We start from the raw sequence: 12598 nt of genomic DNA on the forward strand, positions 1-12598 counted from the left end.
AATGAAAAATACCTTCTGGGTGAAAACAAGTTCCACTGTCTTCCAGCATGTTTTTGTAAGAAATTCTTAAAGAAGTCTTAGGAGTTTCGGATTTTTTTTTTTTTTTGAGAGAGAGAAAGAGGAAAACTTTAGATTGAAAAAAAAAATCCCAGTCTCACTACTGTAACTCTAGATACTGTTTACTGTTGGGTGATATGATTATGACATAAAAGACAACACAGCCAATTAGGTAAGAGCTTACAGCATGCTGTATATTTATTGGTTGAATGCCTTGAATGTTGCTATGGGTAATTTCAATGTTACCGGACAGATTCAGCCCTTGAGTTACATGTTATGATACCAGGTATCACATTAAAATAAAAAATATAAAAATTATTTAATGCATGAATTTTAAAACCTGAATACATATGCAAGAAAAGCCATACAATTAACACTTTCCTTCACAATCAGTGAAGTAAATATCTGTTACAAAACGCCAAGTTTTAACCATGAATGTTAATTAAAAATTAGCACTATGACCAGATATGAGTAGAAGTGGTGAATAACACTGTTTTTAACTCACGTTTTCACCATACAATATATAATTTTAATCTAGCATGTAAAATTTTGAACTTTATTTAACAAACCTTGCTCAGAAGTTTGTTGGATCCATTTGGTTTTAATTTTTAAAAGCAGGGTATCCCATTCAATTTCTTCAGCCTCACTACCCTCACTTTTGGCAGCACTAAAGACAGAAAAGACCAATGTCATTTCTCTGCAGACCTTGACATCTGTTAGTAGCTTAACAATATTTTGAGGAAAGAGGAGGACAAGTGTAGGGGAAAAGATTAAATAGAGCAATATTGGTTTACCACAGTTTACTCTGAACAAAAATGTAGCTATAGATTTTAGAAAGACAAACTTTGAGGTCCTCAAATTTAACCTCTGACATCAGTGACTGTTAAAGGTCATCAAATCTTTTAACAAAATGTTTGCCTAAATCAGCAAACATCCTTGGTGGAAGACCCCACATACACTGTTAGTTCTGCCTGTATTTTTGCTACACTGAGGCCAAGAGCACAATATAACTTCAAAGCCAAAAGAATGACATGTGAACTAACAGGCATGGGCACTCACTGGTACTGCCATACACTTTCTTGGGAGAATTGCTCAGTGGTTCTTATTCACCAGCTAGGAAGCCAAAGCCAAGAATTTTAACCTTGTACATAAATGTCTCTGACCTCTATGCATAGGGTACTAACAGATACTTCAGGTTCCGTCTTGCCAGAACTACAGAAGCTGCTGCTGCTGCTAAGTCACTTCAGTCGTGTTCAACTCTGTGTGACCCCATAGACGGCAGCCCACCGGGCTCCCCCGTCCCTGGGATTCTCCAGGCAAGAACACTGGAGTGGGTTGCCATTTCCTTCTCCAATGCATGAAAGTGAAAAGTGAAAGTGAAGTCGCTCAGTCGTGTCTGACTCTAGCGACCCCATGGACTGCAGCCTACCAGGCTCCTCCATCCATGGGATTTTCCAGGCCAGAGTACTGGAGTGGGGTGCCATTGCCTTCTCCTAGTGTATTCTTATAAAATATCAATTAGCAACATGACAACCTGAAATAGGAAAGACAAAGGAGAAAAGATTTCTTATGGGCCCATCAAAAAGTAGCATTAAAAGAAAAACACTGATGTGACACCTTCAGCTCACAGTGGTCTATCCCAAAGGCCGTTAATCTGATTTCCACACACCCACTCTTCAAAACAGACAGTGAGGTACACAGTGTGTTCACTCACAAAGTGCCACTTGAGTTGGACATCAATGCTTTTGCATATTATCCAGAGATTTTAATCAAAGCAACAAAACCCACATCTGTAGGCCTCTTATCATTACACAGATATCTATCAGAAGAAAAAAAAAAAGGTAAGAGATACAATTTTGAAAAGCAACTGAATAAAATTTTACTTCTGTTTTAGGTCTATGTTTTCAAAATGTCCCAAATAAAGACATACTGCTGCTGCTAAGTCACTTCAGTCGTGTCCGACTCTGGGCGACCCCAGAGACAGCAGCCACCAGGCTCCCCCGTCCCTGGGATTCCCCAGCCAAGAACACTGGAGTGGGTTGCCATTTCCTTCTCCAATGCATGAAAGTGAAAAGTGAAAGTAAGTCGCTCAGTCCCATTTAGTATTTCCTAGAGTCAATTCTAGAAGGAAAACCTACAACCATAGTTGATACATTATGCTAGGGTTTAAAGGGGTCTGGCAAACAAAGATACATTTTTTAAAATATATAATGCTGCCCTAAATGAGGCTTATAATAATTTAAAATATTTTTAGATATATAACCAAAAGTGCTGGCATCTAAAATAATTATTCAGAACACATTTCCTTCCCAGTCAGTAGATTTGGCAACCAGATTTCCTGGGTATTAATAAAATTAACTGTGAAAAATTAAATCAAGATCTCAGCCTTTAATTAAGTTTACTGAACAGAAGTATTATTAGATACCAAATATTAAACATATGGAAGCAAAGTATAAAAATTAGTATAGCGAAAGAGACACTGATGTATAGAACAGTCTTATGGACTCTGTGGGAGAGGGAGAGGGTGGGAAGATTTGGGAGAATGGCATTGAAACATGTAAAATATCATGTATGAAACGAGTTGCCAGTCCAGGTTCGATGCATGATACTGGATGCTTGGGGCTGGTGCACTGGGACGACCCAGAGGGATGGAATGGGGAGGGAGGAGGGAGGAGGGTTCAGGATGGGGAACACATGTATACCTGTGGCGGATTCATTTTGATATTTGGCAAAACTAATACAGTTATGTAAAGTCTAAAAATAAAATAAAATTAAAAAAAAAAAGAAAAAAATTAGTATAAAGAAACTTTAAAATATTATGACTAATTCTCCATGGCATCAATATCACAATCATTGTAATTTGAAAATCAAGGCTTAACGTATACTAAAGCCCTTACTTAGATAAGGACAAAAATGTATAACAAAACATTAGAAAAACAAGTTCAAATAGCTGGACATGATACGGAGTTTTATTTTTAAAACCAAATTTCACCCTCTTTAGTACTTGTGTAGAGAAGTTGCAGTTGAATTTTCTCTCTACATAAAGTGCTAAAAGAGAATTCATCTTAACTTTAATCACTGGAAAGACTCAGTTACGTCTTCAGGAGATCCCCTGGGTTTCTTAAGTTTGCAGAATGTCACACTTGCACATGGGGCATGTCCTATGGGTTAAAAGCCAAGGGTCGATGCATGCCTTGTGGAAAATATGCTTGCAAGTTAAAATACGTACTACATCTTGAGGCTTGTAAATGTCAAAGCAAACAACACAATTGTCTTCATCTGGCTCTAGCTCCTTGTCCCCTTCTTGGAGCACTCGCAGTTGAAGCTTCCCAATGGCTTTCCTCACATCTGCCTTCAGCTGCCTTTGCCTCCTGGTGGAAAAATTGGGCCCTCGAGGTCTCCAGGCACAGTACAGGAACAGGTATGCCACGGTGGCGGTCAGGAAGGTGAATAGAGACATGACGTAATGGCTCAGCCAGGGCATGTGCATTCTCCCCACTTCAATGATGATCTTCACATAGACTCCTTTCTGAATCAAGTGCAACAGTTCCATGCCTTTCAGGTTGCCTATCATCACAGCAACTATATTTTCTGTTCCCTGGTGAGACATGGGGAATACCTTGTTGCCTGTACCTGGGTAGTTATAGATGATCACCCCATTTGCTCCCTTCTCTGCGGCCACGTTGATTTTGCGTGTGAAGGTACAGCCACCCCGTTCAATGAGGGCCAGCCAAGGGTCTGCTTGCCCAGGCCTGCTGAAGTTTGTCATAGGGTTACAAGCATTCTGATTCCATCCTTCGGGAAGTACCACCACACCAGACACCCTTTCCAGAGGAGAATGATTCCCGAACACTCCACTCTCTCCCAATTCTGATATGAGGCGACTTCCTACCTGAAATGTTATATTCAGGTGGGCTGTCCAAATGGCTTTTCCTTTTGAGTCAGGAAGGCTTAGTAGTAGAAAGATGCCAAGCCTCCACAGTCGAGATGAAGCAGAACTGTGAGCTGAAGAAGTAATTTTAAGTAGGCTCATTCCTTCATTTGCCTATTAACAGACAAATGTGAAAAACACAACAGCATCCGTTGTGGAAGAAAGTTAGGAAGTTAGCTTCAAGGGTTGGTAGGAGATAATTAAAGTACAGGACTGGAAAAGGTCTGCATGGATCAAAGATATCTTGCTCCTTCCAGCATTTTTATTTTTGGTAGATTATCTTTCTCATAATGAAACAGAATAACAGGATTTGTTATTAGCACAATGTGATTTCAAGAAAACTGTGACTTCCTAATGGGGGAAATTGTGACATCAGAACCAGTTAAGCCAATCCAAGAGTTTATATGAATGCACTGCATACTGAAATCCTATTGGCCAAAAAGCTAGGCAGCCATGACTCATGACATATGCTAATATGAATAAACTCTAAAGCAAAAAACAGATAATTTTTTAAATACCTGAGTTTCTTTCCTAGTTCTGGAGAGACTGAAAGCTGTCTAAACACTTTTTGCTCATTGTTTTCCCATCTGTGAGGCAAAATAGAAATCATTCATATATGACTGTATGTTTCTGGCCAGTCATCAGTTCTCAGGTATGGTTTTATGCTACCCAATATGCCAGTCAGTCCGTGGGAAGCAGAAACAAATCATTCCCTCTGTCTTGCAACATTAAATGCTCATCCCAGGCCTAAAGATTCAATATGCTGCTGCTGCTGCTGCTGGGGGATGTAAACTGACATTTATTAACACTGACAAAATAAAGCCTTATCAAGAAGACAGTTATCATCATATCAGAGGCTGTTAAACATGCAATTATTTAACAACTGAAGACAGGATTTTAAAAACAATGCAATTTAGCTTGCTAAAGATCAGTTGCTGATCTTGAAAGCTGAAGGAATTTAAGCGGTAGCTATATTTTAGCTCAAGACATCTCAAATCTAAAGGCTCATCATATGGTTGAAAAGACCAATTTGAAAAACTTAGTATTAATAATTCATTGTCTCTTTCTCATTGTATGATGAACTGCTTAGGCAATGGCAGCCAGAACGTCCCCCCTCTCTTAAGACAAACGCACTGGTAAGAAACAATTTTTTACCCCCAACATAGCAGTTCTCAAGTGGGGGATAATTTTGTCTCCCAAGAAATATTTGGCTGTTTCTGGAGACACTCTCGATTGTCACAGTGTGAGAGTACTACTGCATCCAGTGCGTAGAGGACGGGGATACTGCTGGATATTCTACAAGCCACAAAACAGCCCTGAGCAGGAAGTAATTACCTGACCCAAAATGTCAATAACAGCCTTGGGAGGGAGAACTCATCCCCAAATTCACCTGTCCCTGAGAAATCAGGTCCGAGCTCTTATCATGAAGTTTATAATTGGCAATACATCCAATAAGGAGGAGTCCCCAACCTGTCTCCCTCCCCTGATCTCTTTGAGATTGAAACAGCGGACACTTGCACAAATGCCTATGATCCTATGAAGCCTGATACAAAACTGCATCCATTTTATCAGGACCAGGTCCAGGGGTCTTCTATCCTGGGGCCAGGATGTCTGAACACGACAGAAGGGAAGTTGGGCAGTGGGGGTGGGGGGAGGAGAGGAAAACAGATGACTAATGTTAATTTCTGACTATTAGACCATTTATTCAATATCTAACCTTTCTATCTTTTTAACATCCAAGAATTAAAGAGGCTTTCATTAGCCTGCCTGCAAAGTTCAACCAAAGGAGACTGAAATACACAAAGGTGGGCTCATTCCATGCTCCAAATATCCCTGCCTGCCCTTCCATGTTGCCACCCTACGTCTAAGTATAGTAAGTTGATTTTTCTCATCTACAGGCTCATTTCATTATCCCCCAGGCCAGCTACTGTTGTTCCAGGTTTCAATGGGAAGAATGACAGATCACATTCAGAGGCACAAAGAGACTGTTCTCACATCTCTCCATAGAAGAGCAAGGCAATTTTATTTTCCAGAAACCTAACTAAACTTCCTTCAATGTCTCCTTGGGTAGCAGTGCTTTAGCAAACCCACACTGAATGGACCCACTGGTAACCAGGGTAGAATTATCATGTTTGGCTCAGGTTAACCATGATTTATCCTGCTATGGAAAATCCCTTCCCTGATTGAGCACATGGCAGGAAGGAACATAAAGTCAGTCAGTGTCCTGCCACCAAAGGGAACGGGTACCAACTGGAAGGTGAGTAGCTAAACAAAGTTCCTGAGATTTACCCAGCGGAATTATACCTATATAACCACTAACCATGATAAATGTATTATTCACTATACACAAGGTACTGATGTGAGCCAGAGCCTATGTCACCAGGGACACAGCACCATTGTTCTCAGAGGGTCATCATCTAGGTGGAAGAAGAGAGTTGTACACCAATTAGGTACATGCATGTATATGTCCTAATTTCTAGGTTCCAAATAAGTTCAAGAAGTTTATAATTTTCATTAACCTGATGGAGAGAAATCACCTGATCTCTATCCCTCCACTATTCATCAACCTGTCAAGAATGATCAAACATCCAGAAATCTCAACTTTGATAAGAAAAATAGCTAAATACTATCTGGGCAATACTGTGTGGATGTATCTCTAAATGCAGAGGATACTGAAAAAGCTTCAATAAACTACCTCACAAGTTGCTTTATCCAAGTATTATCAGAGATCTCTAGGAATCCACAAAACACACTGGATTTGATTTTAATCTCAAGAATAACAACTGGATAGGGTTTCTGTCGAAGAAGGCAATGGCACCCTACTCCAGTACTCTTGCCTGGAGAATCCCAGGGACGGAGGAGCCTGGTAGGCTGCAGTCCATGGGGTCGCTAAGAGTCGGACACGACTGAGCAACTTCACTTTCACGCATTGGAGAAGGAAATGGCAACCCACTCCAGTGTTCTTGCCTGGAGAATCCCAGGGACGGGGGAGCCTGGTGGGCTGCCGTCTATGGGGTCGCACAGAGTCGGACATAACTGAAGCGACTTAACAGCAGCAGCAGCAGGGTTTCTGTGAGTAATTAAATGCATCATAATGGGATTTAGCAGGAACAGAATACTGATTCTAAGTAGACTAAGAACAAGAAAAAGTGAGTAAGGCTAATGATAAATACTTTCTGAAAGAGGTATCTTTATTTCTAAAGAATTCTAACAGTAAATTATTTTAAGATGTTATTACATTTGATTGCAAATTGGTAAATCCTTACATTTTTTTCAAAATTTCTCCCATAAATTAATCACTACTGCCACATATTCTCTCAGACACATGCAACAAAATTTTTTTCACATACAAATACATTTTCTACTTATTTCTGAACACAGGAAAGAGCTCTGAATATGCTAAAATGGAATACGGTAAATTTAAAAACTAATATATGAGCTTTTGAATTACATTGACAGTCACACACTATACTAGGGGGCAGATACAGATGTGTGAAAGTTACAAAATTTACTCCTACTCCTCACTCACTGGAAACTTGGGCAAACTCCAGGAGATGGTGAGGGACAGAGAAGCCTGGCATGCTGCAGTCCATGGAGTCACAAAAATCAAACACAACTTGGTGACTGAACAACAGAAACGCCTCATTCAGTATTCTTTATATTAAACAATATAATAATTTTCAATATCACTAAAAGCTCTGGTAACTAAATATATAAGAAAGAACAGCCAAAACAGACATTTTAAATTACCATCTCACTAGCCATCACTTCTTCACTATGTAAGCCAGGATCACTATTCTCAATTATCTGCACTCCTAACAGTGAGATGCATGAGAAAGGGGTAACTTGTCTAAGAGCTTCCAGGAGCCCATAGCTCCAAGAAGCCTTTATAACATTAAAGGGGATTCTCACTAGCGTTTCTCAAACACCTAACACAGCACCTGCGTCAAAAGAGTTTGTTTGAAAGAATGATCAACATGGTCAGCTTTACCACATGTGAGTGAGTACTGTTCACTGGCTTCATCGTCATCATTCCACAGTCTAGAATTTGGCAACAGCATCTAATCTCCAGCAATATTTTGCTCACCTTGAATTCATTCTGTTGCCAGAGCAACCTATCAAAAAAAGTAATGAAGTTCACGATGGCATTCCTATTTGTCTAAAACCTTGGATGGTTCTGTGTATCCAAAGGATAACATCCAAGCTTCTAGAAACTTCAACAGACACTTCTCCAGTCTGGTCCTCTCTCCTTCAATTCAACCTCATTTTCCACTATTATCAGCCTGAAATGTATGCTTCTTCAACTCACAGGGCTTACAGGTTCCTGGGCTCCTATTGCAGCACTCATTTTATGGAGACGTTAGACAGACTTTTTGTTCCTTTTATGAAACTGTACCTACAGTAGGAACACTAATTACAAAATGGGCCTAAGTACTTCCCTCCTGATGATGCCTTTGCAATGTTACTTGCCAGGTCCTTCATCAGGAGGTGGAATTTATTTCTACACCTCTTGAAGCTGGATAGATTGGCGACTCAAATTGGTGAACAGACTGGCACAGATGTGATGATGTGCCAGTTCCAAGCCTAAGCCTCAAAGGCTTTGCGCTCCCTCCCTTCCCTCTTGAAATCCTGCTATCCTCTAGCACAGAAGGCTAGCCTGATAGAGGAGGGCACAAGTGTACCAGCTGAGGCGACCTAGGTAACCCACAGATGGACAAATATGTGCGAACACCCACGATGAGCAGAGATGTCTCCCTAATGCTGAGGTGATGGCACAAATACGACTGAATCCAGCTGAGACCACTTGCTGAGCCCATCTAGACTCCTGAGCAGTGACAGACACTGACCTTTTAAAAAGTAGTTTATAAAAAAACACTGCCCTTGAACAGAGATGCAGACATAGAGAACAGAGTTGTGGACACACCGGGAGAAGGAGAGGGTGGGATGAATTCAGAGCGCAAGCACTGATGGAAAAATGACCATGTGTGAAACAGACAGCTAGTGGGAAGCTGCCGTATAACACAGGGAGCTCCACCTGGCGCTCTGTGATGAGGAGACGGTGGGGAGGGGAGGGAGGTTCAAGGAGGGGACACATGTATACTGATTCACACTGTTGTATGGCAGAAACCAAAATTGCAAAGCAGTAATTCTCCAATTAAAAATGAAAAAAATCACTGCCCTTACATTGAGCTTTTAGATAGCAACTGATATACTTCCCTCTACAAAATGCTCTTCTCTATTAATCTCATGGTATGGGACTAAATCTTACTCCCATTTTTTTCAATACTCAGCTTCTGGCATATCATAGGTTCTCAATGAAGGTTAATTAAATTGCCAATGTCTTATCCTCCAGATTCTAACCTGTAATATTACTCACACAATAAGGCTGATCCAGTTAATTTTATCTTCGTAAGGGTGATCATTTAGTTCAAGCAACAGAATAGTTAAATACACATAATGTGGTTAACCTTTAATTCTTCTCCAGATTGAACACTCATAAAACAGAATTTCTTATAGCCATATCTGAGTGCTAAGATAAATGAGCATTTGGAATATAACCAAATTCATTTATACTTTAACAGGCAGAAATCAACCTACATAAATTATACTTTCTTCCACATTCTGAATTAAAACATTTGAACACCAAATTGAGAACAACTTTTATTTCTCAGTCAATCTACTAAGTTAGAGGACAGAATGACAATCAACAAAGAGAAACACATTACTAGTAGTTTGGAAAGTAGTTGGGGGAAAAGCCTCACACCACAGCCTGTGCATTAAGAGGGCAGAAAAAGGAGCTGAACATCCTTAAGAACAAGATTAAGGACAGTAATTGGTGATACTGTTATCTTTCTCTGAGCCTAGGGGAAAAAATACATTTTAATATTAACTCAATCATTTAGACTCAATTTTTGTTCCAAGGGGTGGAGAAGAGGCAATATACTCAAAGCAGGGTAGGGGGCGGGTACAGAATCTTTTTAATAACCACAAGAACTTTCCCTGTTCTATTAACGGACAATTTTGCTCCTATAGTTAAGAATCACTGAGGATGAGGAGCCTGCTTTTGGAGCTCTGTTGTTTCAAAGTTGCCCTAAAACCATGAAGAAGACTGGAGACCTTCTTAGGCTGCTATCGGTCATCAAAGGCCTGTATAAGCTTTGTCTTTCTAAGACCAGTTCCCCGGAGTGCGGTTAACTCAGAGTGAGCTCTCAGCAGTCAGAAATAGCAAGGCAGTGGTGTTTAAGAGGATTTTCCCCCTTAGATCCCTTAAGTTTTTCCAATTCACAGGTCACAAACCCTTACTTATTTATTAGGGAATTTAATCCCTCCTGGGAGACAGCAGAGAAGAATAAAAACAGCAATAGAGTCATCACACTAGCAGAAACGGTACTAAAGCACAAGGCTACGTGAAACAGATCCGCCACGAAACCCTGTCTTTGCCATGTGCTAGCTGTGTAAGCTAAGTCACCCTGAGACTTGGCTGTCTTGTGTGTAAGATGGGGGAGTAATACTTGCCTTCCTGGCCATGCTGAGTATCAGATGATCCATTTCACATCTCTTTGTAATTCACCAAGCACACTGCTAGCATGGTGGGAGTTCAATAAAAGGGTCCTCTCCCCATTCCCCATTTGATGAAGGCTCTTTCCTGTTTTCTACCTAGGAACATTCTGTCATCCTTCAAGACTGACCCCAGGGACTTCTCTGGTGGTCCAGAGGTTAAGAATCCTCCTTGAAATGCAGGGAACATAGGTTCGATCCCTGGTCAGGGAACTAAGATCCCACAAGCTTCGGAGCAACTAAGCCCATGAGCTTCACCTACTAAGCCGGCGCTCTCAAGTCTGCATGTCAGAACTAGGGTGTCCATGTACTGTAATTAAAGATCCCACACGCCACAATGAAGAACCCACATGCTGCAACTGAGACCCAACACAGCCAAAATGAATGAATCAATCAATGTTAAAACAAAACCAATGATCCCCATCTTTTTTGCAGTCACTCCAGTTGAAATATCCTGCTCCTATTCTTTCTGTGGGTTTCCCAGGTAGCTCAGCTGGTAAAGAATCCTCCTGCAATGCAGGAGACCCCGGTTCAATTCCTGGGTCTGGAAGTTCCCCTAGAGAAGGGATAAGCTACCCACTCCACTATTCTTGGGCCTCCCTGGTGGCTCAGACAGTAAAGCATCCACCTGCAATGTAGGAGACCTGGGTTCGATGCCTGGGTTGGGAAAATCTCCTGGAGGAGGGCATGGCGACCCACTCTAGTATTCTTGCCTGGAGAGTCCCCATGGACAGAGGAACCTGGTGGGCTACAGTCCGTGGGGTCACAAAGAGTCAGACATGACTGAGAGACTAAGCATATTCTTTCTGCACCTACTTGACATTCATTTAATTTTGCTATATGTTACATAGTGTAGTTGGACGCTTTATGTTGGCTATACTTTGGATGTAGAATGTCTCGAGAGGGGCAGTGTCCTCTTACTTCTCTAAACTCTGTTTCCCCACCTTGTCCCAACACCAACACAGTGCAATTTGCTCAAGGTACCCAACAAATGTTTGATTTTTCAAGCACTTATTCTTCAAAACATTAAGACTTATCAGCAGCTTTTGGCAACCTCTGTATTATACAGTCATCCATTAAAAAAAAAAATAGAACAGGCAATGATTTGACATGTCTTCCCTCCGCTAGGAATTACTTTGACAACTGTTGTCCAGAAAAAGGTTTATTTAATATCGCAGGATCAGAGGCCATCTGTCTCACATTTTCTCTCCAAAAGTCAAGAATAAATTCCATCCACATCTCTGAATCTGAAAAAATGATACAAAAAGGGAGTAATATACAGCCATAAAGTAACAACTATTTCTAATATATAAGCAACTTGACCCTACAAATTTTTAAATGCTCCTTTAATTATCTTTTGTATATCAAGATATATACACACACACATATATACTTATATAAATATGTATCAGGTTGTAAGCCAAATAGATATTATCTAAAGAAAAGTACCAGATTTTGTTCATTTTGGTACTTCAAAGAAGGCCCTATTATCATATTAGCAGTAACAGTTAAAGCAAAAAGTTTCTAAGTGCAACTGTCTATCTCAACAACCCATAGACCTTCTCTTCCCAGCTCAAGACACACTCAGATCCTGCAAACCCAGAAACCACCTGCTACTGCTGCTAAGTCACTTCAGTCATGTCCGACTCTGTGTGACCCCATAGACGGCAGCCACCAGGCTCCCCCGTCCCTGGGATTCTCCAGGCAAGAAACACTGGAGTGGGTTGCCATTTCCTTCTTCAATGCATGAAAGTGAAAAGTGAAAGTGAAGTCGCTCAGTCATGTCCAACACTTAGCAGCCTACCAGGCTCCTCCATCCATGGGATTTTCCAAGCAAAGTACTGGAGTGGGGTGCCATTGCCTTCTCCGAGAAACCACCTAACCCAATACAAATTATATTCTGTCTACTCTGAACTGTCTCTGGCTTTTTATCATTAAAAAGTTTTGCATTTATGGTTACCAGGATATATAATATATGTACCTTTTAAAGTAAAAATAAGTGCTAGCTACATTTTAAAGAAATAAATAGTATTTTCTTCATTTTCTACATCC

At 40.6% G+C, this 12598-nt stretch overlaps 1 protein-coding gene across 14 annotated transcripts in view; it reads right to left on the reverse strand.

The window, feature by feature from the left end:
- The window catches only part of CADPS2 (calcium dependent secretion activator 2), a 584066-nt gene that overhangs the window by 401612 nt on the left and 169856 nt on the right, over positions 1-12598 (reverse strand). For 2 of the 14 annotated variants that reach the window (XM_055590809.1, XM_055590810.1), the window contains exon 3: positions 228-4102. The exons of the other annotated variants lie outside the window; for them this stretch is intronic. In XM_055590809.1, the coding sequence (XP_055446784.1) occupies positions 3179-4102 (924 nt within the window). In that variant the 3' untranslated portion in view covers positions 228-3178. Of the gene's footprint in view, positions 1-227; positions 4103-12598 lie in introns of those variants that run through there. 14 annotated transcript variants of the gene reach the window in all.

The sequence above is a fragment of the Bubalus kerabau genome, chromosome 8 (assembly GCF_029407905.1).
Source record: "Bubalus kerabau isolate K-KA32 ecotype Philippines breed swamp buffalo chromosome 8, PCC_UOA_SB_1v2, whole genome shotgun sequence".
Taxonomy (NCBI): Eukaryota; Metazoa; Chordata; class Mammalia; order Artiodactyla; family Bovidae; genus Bubalus; species Bubalus kerabau.